At 39.9% G+C, this 17,800-nt stretch overlaps 1 protein-coding gene across 1 annotated transcript in view; it reads right to left on the reverse strand.

Annotated features, from left to right (window-relative positions):
* NUDCD1 (NudC domain containing 1) overlaps window positions 1–17,800 on the reverse strand; it is an 89,665-nt gene that overhangs the window by 67,234 nt on the left and 4,631 nt on the right. The window contains exon 2 of the mRNA XM_003256110.2: window positions 10,237–10,391. Within this exon, the coding sequence (XP_003256158.1) occupies window positions 10,237–10,391 (155 nt within the window). The remainder of the gene's footprint in view (window positions 1–10,236; window positions 10,392–17,800) is intronic.

A 17,800-nucleotide genomic window follows, 5' to 3' on the forward strand; every position in this document is an offset into this window, starting at 1 on the left:
CATGAAGCAGCCTCAAGGTCTTTCTGGCCTCCCCTCCCTTCCTGTGTCTGCCAAGCACAGGATGAAGCTATTCTCTGAAGTTCCTTCATTTACCTATAAACTGGACCTGCCAAAGAGAAACACAATTGCTTTCCCTGAAATTTCATTCACCAGAGAAGATTAAAACTTCTATCACAGAGGAAGAGGCTGAAAATCAAACACCCCACCTACAGCCTAGATGAACTTAGTCACAAACCATTGTCTGCCCTCCATCCCATTCAATTTCCAAAGAAAAGTATTAACTAATCATTGTCTGAGCATTAGACCCATTCATTCATTTCCCCCTAAAGATCATTTGCTATCCCGCATTTCCCCCATGTACCCTACTGATCAAATACAAGAAGGGTATGAATAAGGGTATATAAGCATCTGTACCCCACTGGGTTACTGGGTAGTCATTTTCCTGGATTCTGTCATGTACACATGTTAAAATATATTTATATGCCTTTTTCTCATATTAATCTGCCGTTTGTCAACAGATTTTCAGCAAACTTTCTAAGAATAAAGGGGACACTTTGCCTTTGTCTCTACACAGGTAAGTAAGTGGTCCCCTAATAATTAACTCAACTGTGAAAACAAGCTGACATTCAGGCCTAGAGATGAACATACTGACATAAAACTGAGCTCCTCTAACAAATAGTTGTAACCTGTCATTCCAAGATGCAGCCTCACACATATATTCTTACCAATGAAATCCAGTAACTGCCCCTTAGACCTTTAAGTACAGATTAAAGAGGCACTATAAAATGACACTCTTTTAGTAACAGAAACAAATTAGCTTTTCAGGTAAATACAAAACAAATTATTACAGAAATAATTTCCTAAATACTAAGAAACGGAACACATTACTTTAAAATGAGCCATAATATCATATAAAATAATGATACATTAAAAAACCAAATTTTAAACACTTTTTTGCTTTCCCAAGGCACATTTCTCTAAAATGAAGGACTGTAAACCTACAAGTTAAACTTTCTTGTAAGTAGTGTATTCTGTCTTTATAAACCAGTATGTAGACCTGCTGCCACCTGCTGGCTCCAGACAGTCTGAAGACCTAGCAACCTATGGCTTTCAAGTGTTGGGTCCCATAGCATTCACTTTTACTACAACAGTTCAGATTTAACAAAGGTGGTCATTTGTACATCAGTCACAGAAAAGGAGCCTGTCTAGGATTTGTGCACGTGTGCCTTTGATGAAAACAAAAGAAAACAAAAAAAATTATTAAACAATAAAATGGATATTGGAAGAGCTGTTTTCTGCTATAAGCCAATAGTCTAGTTAGTGGTCAACATTCTCTACCTGCCCGCACCTAACAGAAACTCAGAGTAGGTTGATTTCATTTGTTGCTGATGAGAAAAAAAATAAGAAATAAGTGTAGTTTTCTTCTGTATCCCAGGTACAAAATTTCTTAATACCTGGTCATCCCTGGACCACAAGCAAAACTACCTGAGGTGCTTGATAAAATGCAGGTTCCCAGTCCATGACCAACCCTGACAATAATGAATCAGAATTTTGGGAAATGGTACCTTGACATTAGTTTTTGTTTTGATCAATTACTCCACAATTATTCCGAGGTACAATATGGTCTGAGAACCAAAGAAAATTAAGCAGAAAACAAGCTGTAAGAACCTAAAACATGGTTCTGTAAAAATAAACTAACACCCTTTCTAAAGCTTGATTAGGTAAAAAGAGGAAAAATATAGAAAGGAAAGAGAAAAGAGAGAAAAGACAACAATAATCTTAAGAGCATAACGCATGCAACTTTATAGCAGCATATTTGGAAACCTAAGAGGAAACTGATGGTTTCCTCTAATAAAAATACATATTACAAAATTACCCTAGAAACACACTTTGAATAAACCCATTACGGCACAAAAAACTGAACAGGTGATTAGAGAAGCAGTTGCTCATGCCTGTAATCCTCCAGCACTTTGGGAGACTGAGGCAGGCGGATCTCTAGAGCCTAGGGGTTCAAAACCAGCCTGGGCAACATGGTGAAACTCTGTCTCTACTAACACATAATATCCGTCTCTATTAACAAGAAAAAAGGAGAACTGGTAGAGCACTGTGGCATTCTGGAATAAATGAGTTCAAATCCAGACTCTTACAAACATCCCTACGCCTCAGTTTCCTCAACTGTAAGATGTAGATAATAATAGTATCTCGTATATCAGGATAATATCAGGATATTATCCTATGAGAAAGGATCCACAGGATCCATTGTTCTGTGGATTAAACAGTATGTGCAAAGTGTTTAGAATTGTTCCTGATATGTAATAATCTCTATGCAATAAAAGTTACCTGACATTATGATTTATTCTTATCATACAGTTCTACTGCTCTCAAAGAAGGAATATGTGCAAAAAACCTAGCCAGTGTTTGTCTCCCATAAAGTGATACCCCAACGCATATGCCAGTAATATCTCTTTATATTTGCATAACGCCTTCCACTTTTCAAAGCATTTTCACACACCTTGCTTTAACGTCTAAAAAACCTTATCATTATTCTTATTTTCTATGAAACTGAAGCCAAGGATATATGCAGACTGCTGTACCCTTTTTGTCAGCTACATATTACCATGTAATAGTTACCTGTACACTCATATTAGCACCTAAAAAGTATAACATATAAGTTACCTGAACTTATATGTGTAAGTATACATATAAGTACTTGAACATGTTAAGAGTAATGGTAAAACCATTATTATTTTTGCACCAACCTATACATTAGTGTCCTACACGGAGTAGGTTTTCAATAAACACGTTAAAATGAACTCATTTGGTAAGTCTGTCTTAAATGTCTAGTTCCCTTTCGACTAACTACCCTACCTCCCTAACAAGTATTAGAGCTACATCACATGTGCCACATGATACCTATGGAAAAGTAAAACAAATTATGAATATGGATGGTACTACAAAAATTAACACTTTCAGATCTACCATAATGTCATCTGACTTCTTGAGTCAGAAAATTGGTAGAATAAATGTTATTGGCAAACTTTATGGTACAGCAAATGCTATCAACAAATGCCCTATTCATTAACACAAAAAGGATTAAGGAAAAACTTTCACGCACATACACACAGAACTCTACATCAAAATCTATTTGATCATTAAAATTTATTTGATCAGAGAGATCAGAGCATAGCCACTCATAAAAACGCATGTCTTGTTAGGTAACAGGGGTGCCTTAATGGCGCCGGTTCCGGGTTCTTCTCCCCTCCTGGACCGGGCACGGTCTGAACCCGCCAAAGGAGGGCCAATCAGAAAGAAGCATCTCCCGCCTTCCCTTGGGCCCGCCCCACGTAGGCCCAAGGGATATAAAACCCAGCACACCAGCAGCTCTCTCTCTCTCTCTTCTCTTCTCTCTCTCTTCCTTCTCTTCTCCTCTCTTCTCTTCCTTCTCTGCTCGATACCTCCAATAAAGATCTCTTGACCACAACCGGTGTAGTCTGATCCTTGCCCGGCCTCTTTCATTGGTGCCGTGACTCGGATCAGGACTCCCCACTTCCTCTCAGTGGGACCCCGATCCTCTTTGGGCTCGGTCCAGACCCCGGCCAGTCTTGGCCCATTTTCCTGTTCGCCGACCTCTCCACCCAACACCGGCCTCATCTCGGTAAGTCTCCCCTCCTGGTGTCCAACACCAGCCGACCAACTCCCATCTCAGCCGCCCGCTCTCGGCCGCCATAAATCTTACTCTAGACTCAGCCTGCAGGGAATGGAGTTTTCTCCCTCTCCTCCTTGCGTCTCCGGCCTGGGCCCCCCTTCCCTTTCTCGTCTCAAAAATCCTGGTACCAGGTGGCCCATGGTCCTCGGCCATAGTCGGCCCCTCAGTCCTTTCGCTTTGGTGACGACCGAACCGGAAGCTCTGAGTCACGTCGCAGTGTTCGGCTATTAGGGGACGCCCTACTTAGCCCTCATTGCATATCCTCTCATAGCCCCGCAATGGGAGGCTCCACATCCCTGCCGGCCGACTCTCCCCTACGATGCCTCCTAAACAATTTGTCAGCCCTAGGCTTAGCGGCCGACCTCAAACCAAAATGTCTAATTAAATACTGCACACAAGACTGGCCCACTTACCCCTTAGATAACCAAAACAAGTGGCCCCCTTATGGGTCCCTCGATCCTGGTATCCTCCAGGATCTCTATAACTATTGTGAACGAACAGGAAAATGGGCAGAGATCCCGCACCTCCACGGGTTTTTCCTCCTAAAGACCCTCAAACTGTCACCCTCCCCGACCCCCCTCATTCCTTCCGCTCCTGACTTTGATCCTGCCGATGAGCCCCTGCCATATCACCACCCACAGCCCTTCCCCCCGGCTGCTGCCCAGCCCGCAAGGGCCCCGCCCCCGGCGGCAGCCTCACCTCCTTCCGCCAACCCCGGCCTTCCTTCCCCATCCTCTCCAACCTCTCCTACTTCCTTTCCTCCACCTTTCAGACCTCCTACTACTCGCTCCAGATCTCACCTCCCTGTCCTCGCTCCTCTGCAAGAAGTAGCAGGGGCAGAAGGCATCGTTCGCGTCCATGTCCCCTTTTCTACAGCTGATCTTTCACAAATCTAAAAACGCTTAGGCTCCTATACCTCCAACCCCGCTTCATATATCAAAGAATTCCAGTATCTTCTCCAAGCTGACAGCCTCACCTTTCACAATATTTACATGATCCTCTCTAACACCCTTCTCCCTGAGGAGTGCCGGCGAGTCTGGGAGCAAGCCTGCACTTATGCAGACCAGGTCCACCAAACAACCCCAGCCCTGCCCATAGGGGCTCAAGCAGTCCCTGAGCAAGAGCCTAACTGGGATTACAACACCCAAATTGGCGTCGCTGCCCGGGACCACTTTGCCACCTGTTTAATAACCGGGCTGCATAAAGCAGCCCAAAAGGCAGTCAACTTTGAAAAACTTCACGAAATCGTACAAGAGAAACATGAAAACCCATCCGCCTTTATTGACCGCCTTACACAGGCACTCCAGCAATATACCAACATAGACCCAGAAGCCCCTGATGGCAGGCAGCTTCTCATGTCCCATTTTTTCACGTAAAGCTTCCCAGACATTAGAGCCAAATTAAAGAAGCTAGACAGAGGTCCCTTCACCCCGCAGACCGAGAGTCTGGCCACCGCGTTCAAGGTATACCATAACCGTGACGAGCAGGCAAGAAGGCAAAAGTGTCAAATGCTGGCTCAAGCTCTCTGAGCCCCTCCTCGGCCAGCTATAAACACTGGTGACTGTAAGCCACCATTTGCCCACCGTCAGCCCCCTGGGCCCTGCTTCAAGTGCGGCAAAGAAGGGCATTGGGTCCGTGACTGTCCCAATCACAGGCCTCCACACAAGCCATGTCCAAAATGCCACCAGCCCGGTCACTGGGCCGTTGACTGCCCCAACTCCCGGAGGGGGGGTTGGGCCAGACCCCGGCCCCGCCCCCGACCTCTTAGGACTGGCCATTGACAGAGCCCTGGGACTCCCCCCGCCCGACGCACACTATCACTGCACAGGAGCCCAGGGTGCCTCTCACAGTAGATGGGCGCCTCGTCACCTTCCTCCTCGATACAGGAGCCACTTTCTTGGTTCTGCGGGAATTTTGGGGTGTCACTTCCACTTCCGGCCCTCCTATAGTCGGGGTAGGAGGCCAAACCATGCGCCCAAGAACTACCCCACTTTTATCCTGCTCCTTCTCAGGTCACCTCTTCTCTCATAGGTTTTTAGTTATGCCCCAGTGCCCCCTTCCCCTATTACGAAGAGATATCCTTTCCAAGTTTAGAGCAGCCATCACTTTTAATCCCATAGCTCTCCCAGACTCCACCTCCCTCCTCGCCCTAGTTGCCAACTCAACTGACCAACCCCACACTCCATCTTCCTTGTCCCTATCTGTCAACCCCACAGTCTGGGACACTGCCACCCTCTCACTGGCTCACCGTATACTCCTACTGTGCCCTGTCCACAATCCTCACAGTCCTCCCATACCCCTCCCCCACAACGCCCCTGTTCAGCAGGAAGTAGCCAAACGAACTACAACGCCCATTTCCCCACTTCTTAAAAAACAAAAAAGGGAGGAATGTTAGGTAACAGGGTTACCTTAATGGCGTCGGTTCCAGGTTCTTCTCCCCTCCTTGACCAGGCACTGTCTGAACCCGCCAAAGTAGGGCCAATCAGAAAGAAGCATCTCCTGCCTTCCCTTGGGCCCACCCCACGTAGGCCCAAGGGATATAAAACCCAGCACACCAGCAGCTCTCTCTCTCTCTTCTCTTCTCTTCTCTCTCTTCTCTTCCTTCTCTTCTCCTCTCTTGTCTTCCTTCTCTTCTCCTCTCTTCTCTTCCTTCTCTGCTTGATACCTCCAATAAAGATCTCTTGACCACAACCAGTGTAGTCTGATCCTTGCCCAGCCTCTTTCATGTCCTATCACTTTAGTTGGCTTATACACATTGGGCCTAGATAGTAATTCTTAGTAGAACATAGGGCTAGCAAGAAGAAGCAACTAATACCTAAGAGAGTAAGAGGCCAGATTGCATCTCCTCTGATCCAACAAGAAACAATCAGAATTTTATACTATCTGTTTTAGGAGTCACCTGGAGGAAAATATTTATTACCAGGAAATGTCTAACTCCTTTCCAAACATTTTGAGATAAACACTACATTGCCAATACAGAACTCATACCTATACTTTGATTAGAAATAACAGGAGGAAGATCCTATTCAGAATGCAAAGCCAACTCCCAACAGTAATAGTGAACTTTACACAGCTATTATCCATTCAACAAATATATTGATCAAGCCTTCTGCTGGGTGCTAGAACCCATGGCCTCGTCCAGGGGGTGGCAAACTACGGTCCACAAGCCAATTCCTGCCCATTTTATGTTTTTTTGTTTGTTTTTGAGACGGACTCTTGCTCTGTCGCCCAGGCTGGAGTGCAGTGGCGCGATCTCGGCTCACTGCAAGCTCCCCTCACTGCAAGCTCCGCCTCCCGGGTTCATGCCATTCTCCTGCCTCAGCCTCCCGAGTAGCTGTGACTACAGGAACCTGCCAACACGCCCGGCTAATTTTTTGTATTTTTAGTAGACACGGGGTTTCATCGTGTCAGGCAGGATGGTCTCGATCTCCTAACCTCATGATCCACCCGCCTTTGCCTCCCAAAGTGCTGGGATTACAGGCGTGAGCCACCGCGCTAGGCCCATTTTATGTTTTTGTAAATAAAGGTTAATTGGAACACGGCCACACTCATTTGCTTATAAACTGTCTATGGCTGATTTCACACTACAACAGCAAAAGTGAGCAACAAGAGACTATCTGGCCCACAAAGCCTAAATTAGCTGGCCTTGTGCAGAAAAGCATATCAACCTCTAGACTAGAGGAAATTCATAGCACATGTAGATTTGAGAGCCAATGGTGTGAATATTCCTAGGGGAACAGAGGTAAGATGTCAAGGCAAGCTTGCTAGATGACAAAATGGTTACCCGGGACTTAAGTAAAGATTGCAAAGCAGACTGACACTGAATTAAAAGTATGCTCCAGGCAGTTAATCAATGAGAAAAGGACCAGAAGAAATAGGATACAGCACATGTCTCAGGAACTGCAAGAGTTTAGTATGGCTAGAATGTAGTATACAAAGTGCTATAAAGCAAGGTTGGAGAAAACTCAGCATATAAACCTATATGCAAAGATGAAGTTTATTTTAAGCATATATATTATTTTATTGGGGAGCCTGCCCCGATATTCACGTAGGTTCTTTTCTATTTTCCCTAAGCATCGGCCAGCTTGAGAAATAAAGGGACAGAGGACAAAAGTGAGAAATTTTAAAGCCGGGCGTCCAGGGGAGACATCACATGTCGGTAGGTTCCGTGATGCCCCCACAAGCCGCAAAAACCAGCAAGTTTTTATTAGGGAGTTTCAAAAGGGGAGGGAGTGTGTGAATAGGTGTGGGTCACAGACATCAAGTACTTTACAAGGTAATAGAATATCACAAGGCAAGTGGAGGCAGGGTGAGATCACAGGACCACAGGACTGGGGCGAAATTAAAATTGCTAATGAAGTTTCTGGCACCATTGTCATTGATAACATCTTATCAGGAGACAGGGTTTTGAGATCAGCCGGTCTGACCAAAATTTATTAGGCAGGAATTTCCTCTTCCTTCTAATAAGCCTGGGAGCACTATGGGGAGACTGGAGTCTATTTCACCTCTGCAGGCTGGACCATAAGAGACGACCACGCCCAGCAGGGGCCAGTCCAGAGACCCACCCCCAGGTGTGCATTCTCTTTCTCAGGGATGCTCCATGCTGAGAAAAAGAATTCAGCGATATTTCTCCCATTTGCTTTTGAAAGCAGAGAAATAATGGCTCTGTTCCACCTGGCTCACCAGCAGTCAGAGTTTAAGGTTATCTCTCTTATTCCCTGAACAATTGCTGTTATCCTGTTCTTTTTTCAAGGTGCCCACATTTCATATTGCTCAAACACACATGCTGTACAATTTGTGCAATTAATGCAATTATTACAGGGTCCTGAGGCGATATACATTCTCCTCAGCTGACAGGATTAAGAGATTAAAGTAAGACAGGCATAAGAAATCACAAGGGTATTGATTGGGAAAGTGATCAGTGTCCATGAAATCTTTACCATTTATGTTTAAGAGACTGCAGTAAAGACAAGCATAAGAAATTACAAAAGCATTAATTTGGGGAACTAATAAATGTCCATGAAATCTTCACAATCTACGTTCTTCTGCCATGACTTCAGCCAGTCCCTCCATTTGGGGTCCCTGACTTCCCGCAACATCATTTTGTGTTTATACTTGCAAAAAACAACAACAGATAACCTACCACCTCTGGAAAGACACACAAAACCAATAAAGACATTGCAGGGGAAATAATGGATACTGGAGACAGGACAGATAAAAGATGGGATCAAGGAGGATTCACTAAATAACTTTTATAACTTTTTTGTTTTTTAAATTACATGAACACATTGCCTATTTAAAAATTATATATTAAAAACACGGATTTTGCCATGAAGGAAATATTAAAAGAATTTCAGCAAGTGATAATATTAAACACGCAAATTAGACAGACTACTCTGTAGATGCAATGCACAGGAGGGCTAGAAGGAACAGAGTACTTAGGAAGCTATTAACAGATTATTGGCTGTTTGAAGCAAATGTATTAACAATGTATAGCGGAGTTTCCAACATATGAAGGTGAAAAACATATGATAAAATTAGCTCAAACAACGAGAGGGTAAGTGAAAGGAATTATATTGTTGTAAGGTTTTCACATTGTTTTTAAAGTAAAATAATATTAGAGGCAGACTGTGGTAAGTCAACGAAAACACTATAATCTCTGTATCAACCATTTAAAAATAATACAAACAGGTTTAAATAAAAAGCCAAAAGAGGAAATTAAATCGAGTTCTAAGGACATTTTTTTTAAAAAGAAAAACTGTGATTAATTCCTCCCGCAAAAAAGTAGGAACAGAGACACCAAGGAACAAAGAACAAACAGGGCATAATGAGAAGAGCAAGATGGTAATATTAACCCAAGAATATCAGGAACTAGATTAAATTAAGTATAAATGTAAGCCCTCCAATTAAGAGAAAGACTGTCATATGGAAAAAACAAGAGCCAACTATATGCTCTTTATGACACATACTTTAAAAACAAGAACACTGATAAACAGAAAAAGGATATAAGAAGAAAAATATTAATTTACAAATATCCAGAAATAACTGTATTAATATCAAAGAAAATTTCAAGACAAAAAATATTCACAGAACCTAGAGATGAACAGAGACATTTTATAATGCTAAAAGAATCAATTCAGGTTAAACAAAACAATCCTAAATGTTTGTACCAATTAACATAGTTAAAAATACATAAAGTAAAAACTAAAACAAAAGCAAATTCACCATTATAGTTGGGGACAATACCTCACATAGGAAAAGCAGACCTGAACAGTTACATCAGTATTAATAATATATAAAATCCATGAGAGTCGCTGCCCAATGGTGAGAGTGGAGGTGAGTAAGTGTAAATAACAGGATGAAAGAGGAAAATTAAAATTGAAATAAGAAATGGAGTATTACGTAGATAGGATTCCATATACTACAGGTATGTGCACCTCACTTCTCTGGATATTAGATTCAAAAGGGAAACTTAATTATCAAATTTGCTTGATATTACATACGTATATTATTACATACGTTTCTCTTACCAGCATTACTGTTAAATTCATAATTCTTCCAAGCGTATCAATATAGTAGACACTGTCTTGATACCATGAATCACAGTGCAGGTAATTATACATTCCAAAAGCATGCATGTGTTCCAGTGTATATTGATCATCTCGAAGTTTTACCTCTGCCACAGCTGAAATACAAGAAAAGCAAACATAAATATCAAGAGTTTTGCCTCAGATAGTTTCTATCTGTAGAATGCCTACGAGGCAAAAAAATCACAGAATGCCAATCACAAAGGCCTTCAGGACAATTCAGTATATCATTCTTTCAAAGATAATTTCTGAGAACTGTGTACAGAGGATAAACAGTAAGTAAAACTGATACGGTACCACCTCCTTACAAGACTTAAAATACAGTGGCCACAGGAGATAGGGCTTTTTATGTCATGACCCTCTTTTAGGCACCTCTAATAATTATGAATAAAAATAACAGAAATTCTAAAATTGACGAATCTCCCATTTCCAGGAAAATGTGAAGCCCAATTTATGAAATGTTTATATACTTTAAAAATGTTTTTATATACTATTATCTCATTCATTTTAATACACATTAAGAAATTAACTTTTAAAATCTCACTATACAGTTATAAAAATAAATGTAAACACAAATAATGACTTCTCCAATGTTATACTACATCTTTTCCAAGGGTACAGAGCAAAACAGTATCACAGCTGGACTAGAAACAAGATCTCCTACTTACAGAACAGAAATTTCTTCACTTAAGCATTAGCTGCTTCCCTAGGTTTAAATCTAGCAAATGTGATCTCTTCCTCCCACTCCTCCTGCCCCTTCATGAAGATGGAAACTTTTATGGCTCAGAACTGCTCATGATCTGGAATTAATTTCTGCCCCAGCAGGAAACATATAAATGGATTATGCTGGGCCAATATCCTACCCTAATATAAAACTCACTTTACTGTATTCTGATGGGAGCTGTTTTCTTCCTCCCCCAAATGCTCACCTGTTCCCACTTCCAATACCTGTTTTGAGTCCTGTCTGACTTATATTCATTTATACCGCAACTAATAAAAATTTAAAAATAAATAAATAAAATTTCAATAGGCATTGATGACACGGTGATGAGCCAAGAATGGAATCTTGCCAATTAGCACTTATGATACAGTGAGGAAATGGGCACTAGTCAAATAATCATATAAATTTTATATAATTAAATTGTGATAAAGAATAATCACTGGGTACCATGAGAACACATAATGTAAGAGTTCTACTTGGGGAGATTAACAAAAGCTTTCCAAGGTTTGAGCCAAGATATAAAAGGTAAGAAAGAATTAACTTAAGAAAGTATTTTAACAAAGTGAAAGACTTCTACAAGAAAACTACAAAACATTAATGAAAGAAATTGAAGAGGACACAAATAGACATCTCATGCTCATGGATCAGAAAAATTAGTATTGTTAAAATGACCATACTACTTGAAGCAATCTATACATTGAATGCAATCCCTATCAAAATACCAATAACATTCTTCACAGGAAGGAAAAAAGCAATCCTAAAATTTGTATGGAACCACAAAAGACCCTGAATAGCCAAGGTAATACTGAACAAAAAGAACAAATCTGGAGGCATCATACTACCTGACTTCAAAATATACTACAAAGCAATAATAACCAAAACAGCATAGTGCTGATATAAAAACAAACATACAGGCCACTGGAACAGAAACAGAATTCAGAAACAAATCCATGTACTTATAGCCAACTGATTTTTGACAAAGGTGCAAAGAACATGCACTGGGAAAAGGATACCTTCTTCAATAAATGGTGTGAAAATTGGATATCCACAGCAGAAAAATAAAATTAGACTCCTATCTCTCATCATATGCAAAAGTCAACTCAAAAACTATAAAAATACCAAAAGGAAACAGAGAAGAAATGCTTTAGGATATAGGTCTATGCAAATATTTTATGGTTAAGACCTCAAAAGCATAGGCAAGAAAAACAAAAAGACAAATGGGATTATATTTAACTAAACAATAACAACAACAACAAAAACCTTCTGCAGAGCAAAAGAAACAACCAACCTAGTGAAGAGACAATCTATAGAATGGGAGAAAATATTTGCAAACTATTCAATCATAAGGAATGAAAATTTTTTTTGCTGTTGAAGCAAAAAAAAAAAAGTCTCATTATAAAGAGGGCAAAGATCTTAACAGACATTTCTCTAAAGAATATATAAATAAATAGCCAACAGGGACATGAAAAAATGCCCAATGTCACTAATTATTGAGGAAATGCAAATCGAAATCACAATGAGATATCATCTTCCTCTAGTCAGAATGGCTATTTTCAAAAAAATACAAAAAAAAAATAACAAATGCTAGCAAGGATGTGGAGAAAAGGGAATGCATAATCTGTCAGTGGGAATGTAAATTAGTACAGCCATTATGGAAAATAGTAAAGAGGTTTCTCAAAAAACTAAAACTATAACTACTATACCACAATAGTCACTCCCACAAATGAGTATTTATCAAAACAAAAGAAAGTCAGTATATCAAAAGGAATACCATCACTTCCATGATTATTTCGGCACTATTTACAAAAGCCAAGACATGGGGGAAACCTAAATGGCCATCAAAGGATGAACAGATAAAGAAAATGTAGTATATACACACACTGAAATACTATTCAGCCATAAAAAAGAACGAAATTCTATCATTTGAAGCAACATAGATGGAACTGGAGGTTATTAAGTGAAATAAACCAGGCACAGGGCTGGGCACCGTGGCTCAGGCCTGTAATCCCAGCACTTTGGGAGGCCAAGGCGGGCGGATCATGAGGTCAGGAGATTGAGACCATCCTGGCCAACATGGTGAAACCCCGTCTCTACTAAAAATACAAAACACAAATCAGCTGGGTGTGACAGTGCGTGCCTGTTATTCCAACTACTGGGGAGGCTGAAGCACGAGAATCGCTTGAACCCAGGAGGCGGAGGTTGCAGTGAGCCGAGATTGCTCCACTGCACTCCAGCCTGGGACAGAGTGAGACTTCATCTCAAAAATAAATAAATAAAATAAACCAGGTACAGAAAGACATCATATACACAGCTAAAAAAGTGGATTTCATGGAGGGAGAGAGTAGAAAGATAGTTATCAGAGGCTGGGAAAGATGGGGGTGGAAGATGAAGGGAGGTTGCTTAATGGGTACCAACATACAATTAAAAGGATTAAGTTCTCATGTTTGATAGCACAGTTGGGTGACTACAGTTAACAACAATATATTGTATACTTCAAAACAGCGAGTACCAAAATAGCTAGAAGATTAAAAATGTTCCCAACACAAAGAAATGGTAAATACTGAAGTTGATGAACACCCTAAATACTGATTTGATCATTACATACTGTATGCATGCATCAAAATATAACATAAAATCCCAGTTTATCAATTTAACATATTTTTAAAATAAAAAGTATACCTATATACATGCATACCCACTCCTCTACTTTTCCAGACAGAAGGAAAATCTGTGAAATGTAGGAAGAACAACTTGTGTTCAAAGAACACAAAGAAGACCACACTGTTCAAAGAAGGCCACACTGGCCGAAATGCAGAGCAACAAGGGGACTTGTACAGGAAAAGTTGCAATAAATGAAAACTCAGCAAGGACTGGATTATGAATGGACTGTATTTATTTTTGTTGACAAATTCAATTTAAAAGAATTCATTAACAGTTTTTAAGCAGGAGAGTAAAGTTCAGATTTGAGTTTATAAAACAGTACTTATAACTACAATATGGAAAACAAATTGGAATAAAGCAGGGTAAATCCAGGAAGATCCACTAGAAAGCTATTGCAATCATCTGGTTGAGAGATCATGGAAACATTTCACAGGTAAAAATCCTAATTATGATAGATTTGATAGAGGTTGAGGAAACATAACACCACTTATTTTATAAGCAGCAGTTAGAAATATGTATTCTACTGATTAGGAGGAAAACAATGATCATTTCTTGGTTTTCTAGCACCACTGTGTGGATGAAACTCGATACTGCAGGAAAAGTGCATGGTAACATAAGGGCCTGAAGCAGTAATATTAGACAACACTATAACAAATACATTTTCTTCGTATCTGTGCAAAGACTTCTGGGCAATCCTGAACAAACTGGAGGCTTCTTAGACATCTGCCTTATTACAACACTTCATGACTGTTTCATTCCAACAAGATAATTTATATAAGTTATTAAGACACAGATGTGAGTCTAGGCTACATTACAGGCTATTTTGTAAAAGCCCTATTAATGCATAGAAAAAGGACACCTCTCTGGCCCCAAATGAGAAAGGAAAAGTTATCACATGATGATGACCATGTCAATTATCTTGATTATAAAAGTGGGAGGCAGAGCAATTGAAAGTAGAAAAGCAGTGTCCAGAATGTGACAGTTCTTAGCTACTGGCAGAGCTCTGTCGCAGAGTTCTCCCAAAAAAAGAAGTAGGGGGCAGTGAGGCTTCAATCTCTGCATAGATCTTTGTAAGGGTTGAAGGAGAGAAACTTTTTACAGAGAAGCCAGTGTAGTAAATATTTTATTATTTAATGATATCTTGCATTGAAAATAAAAGAGCTTTGCTGAAAAATCTGGTAAGGATTAGTCTTATAAAAAGAACTTAGGGCCTCACAAGAAGAGTCTCCCTTAACATTTGCCCAAATACTTGCCGAACCTCAAAACCTAGTTTTTCACATGAAAACCACAAAAGCCTCATGGGACCTCAAAGGCCTATAGTTTTTCATTCATAAATTATTTATTGAGTATCTACTATATGTACCAGACATTGTGGTTGGCATTGGGCACAAACAGTGAATAAAACAGACCTGTCTCCTGCACTAATGGTGCTAACAATTATATTCATTACTGTTTCTTGACTTCTCAAAATACACTATTACTTGAACCACATGATATTGCCGATATTTAACTCTTTGACATCAATTAAATATGATGCAGTCTAATATTTACATAAGCAAAGTATAATAATCTTTAAAAACAGAGAAGAGAGAGGCAAAGAACATTAACTTACAAAGGTCACTTCGTGGACCACTTATCTTCTAGAATCAATCCAATAAGTCTTCTTTTCACCTAGTTACTGAGCTTGCTATTTATCTATGAAGGTGTAAAAAAGTAAAAGTCCACAAATTCTAAAGCAAGACTTAAAGAACACAGGAGGACCAGAGTTAACAGCACTGCTCCCATAAAATTATTTTATGCAATACTTCTCTGACCATAACACATTTATGTGGATATTTTCCCCATCTTTTCCTCCATAAGGGTAGAGATGAGTTTTATGGTCAACTCTACATAAATACAATGGTTACGTGGCTTTCCCTCCCTTTACTCTAACTGTAGTGTAAATCTTCACCAGCTTTTCTTCCCCCTGCTCTGAAGAAAAAGGCCAGAGTGACCACAAAGATCACTAGAAAAAGTATGGGCTTTAGGGTCAGCTTTGCTGAATAGCTTAGTTAAGTTAGCTCATCTTATTGCCCATTTCCTCATCTATAATAAAGGTTAGTAATACTAATTGTACAAAAGCATTGACAAGCTTCAATTGAAATATGCAATGTATTTACTATCAATGCATGGCACATAAGATTAAGCATTGATTTCCCTGTTCCTTTTCTCCCATCCAAGGCTAATTCCCACACAGGTGTTTATGATTCAGTTTTCTCCTGCCAGAAGTTATCTCCTCTCCACTGGTGTTTCCCCTCCACTTACATATGCTGAAACTTCCCCACTCGCAAAATAAACAAATAAAAAAGGCTTCCTTTTCTCTGCCTGACCGCTAAAGCAGAGCTCTCCCCTACCTTGTTCTTCTCAAACTTCTTTAAAAAGCCGTTTATACATCCATTTTCTCACTATCCTCATTAGCCCTTTTCAATTGTTTCTAGCTCTATTATTCTACAGAAAATATTTTTTCACTTAAAAATACATATTGAACAACTTTTGTTTGCAGCCAAGATGGAAGAATAGGAACCAGATTTATCTTTCCACCAGAAACATCCAATAAGATGAAATAAACCAGAGAAAGTTAAATGAAACAACAGTTTTCAAGACAGCAGACATAAAGCAACAAAGGAGACTTAGGAGATTAGCCCTACCACCAATCTAGTTTACTGCCTTCAGGAGTTTCCAGACCACAGCACAAAGAAGGGAAAGTGAGGTATAGTCAACTCTACATAAATACAACGGTTACATGGCTTTTCCCTCCCTTTAACTGTAGTGTAAATCTTCACCAGCTTTTCTTCCCCCTTCTCTGAAGAAAGAAAAAGGCCAGAGTACTTGTATGTAGAGTTGACTTCAACCTCCTTGAGTTGAAGAAACTAGGCTGCCTGGGGAGATAAGGCAGCTATACTTCATTAGACAGAGTTAACAGAGAAAAGAGAGATGCAGAGAGAAGCCCAGAGATCTGAGAGTCTGCCTCAAGTACTCAAGAGTACTAATGGCATGTGTTTGAGGTGATTACCCCAGGCTACAGAAAGAACCATCTGAAAGGGTTGAAGAGAAATGCTGGGCACTCACACAAGGCTAGGAACCATAACTGCTCCCAATAAGCAGAATGGAGAAAACCCTTAATTTGTGGGATACTGGGTAGTGAACACAGGAAAGTCTTGCCTGGGTAGTGGGAAATAACCCTAGACTGAGCACAGCTCCTGATCGGACTAACAAATCATAAAAGCAAGAACCAATGGAATTAATCTGTTTCCAAGTAACTCAACTACATCCCAGAAAAAAATCTCAAGAACATTAGAAAAATACAAAAATAACCTGCACCTAATAAGGTAAAATTCACAATGTCTGGCGTCCAATCAAAGATTACCAGATATGCAAAGAGGAAAGAAAACAAAATCCATAATGAAGAAAATTACCAATCAATAGAAGCCAATATAAAACTGACATGGAAGCTACAATTCACAGAACAAGATGTAAAAACAATTATTGCCACGTGTACTCCATGTATGTTCAATATAAGTAAGTAGAAGCATGAAAGATGCAAGATTTAAGTCAAACTTCTAGATGTGAATATTACAATGCCCCAAATGAAAAACACACCAGATGGGATTAACAACAGATTAATATTACAAAAAAAAAAAGTAAACGAAACTGAAGGCATGCAAATGTAAACTACCGGCAATAAAACAGAAAAAAGTATAAAGAAAAAATGAAACAGGCATTCATGAGCTGAGGCCAACTTCTGTGATCTAAAAATGTGTAACTGGAGTCTTCAAAGGAGAGAAGGGGGGAAAATTGGAAGAAATAATAGCCCAAATATGATCTTGATAAAAACTATATGTCCACAGTTTATAGCCCAACAAACCCAAAACTTAAGAATCATAAAGAAAACCACAGCTGGGCACAATATTATCAAACTGCTCAAAACCAATGTAAAAGAGAAAAATCTTAAAACAGAAGAAAAAAGGCATGTTATGTAAAGAGCAACAAAGATAGGATAATGTGAGATTTCTCATCAGAAACAAAATAAGCAAGAAGACTGAGGCTATAACTTTAAAGCACTGAAAGAAAAAACTGTCAACCTAG

This window comes from Nomascus leucogenys, chromosome 16 (assembly GCF_006542625.1).
Source record: "Nomascus leucogenys isolate Asia chromosome 16, Asia_NLE_v1, whole genome shotgun sequence".
NCBI classification, from domain to species: domain Eukaryota; kingdom Metazoa; phylum Chordata; class Mammalia; order Primates; family Hylobatidae; genus Nomascus; species Nomascus leucogenys.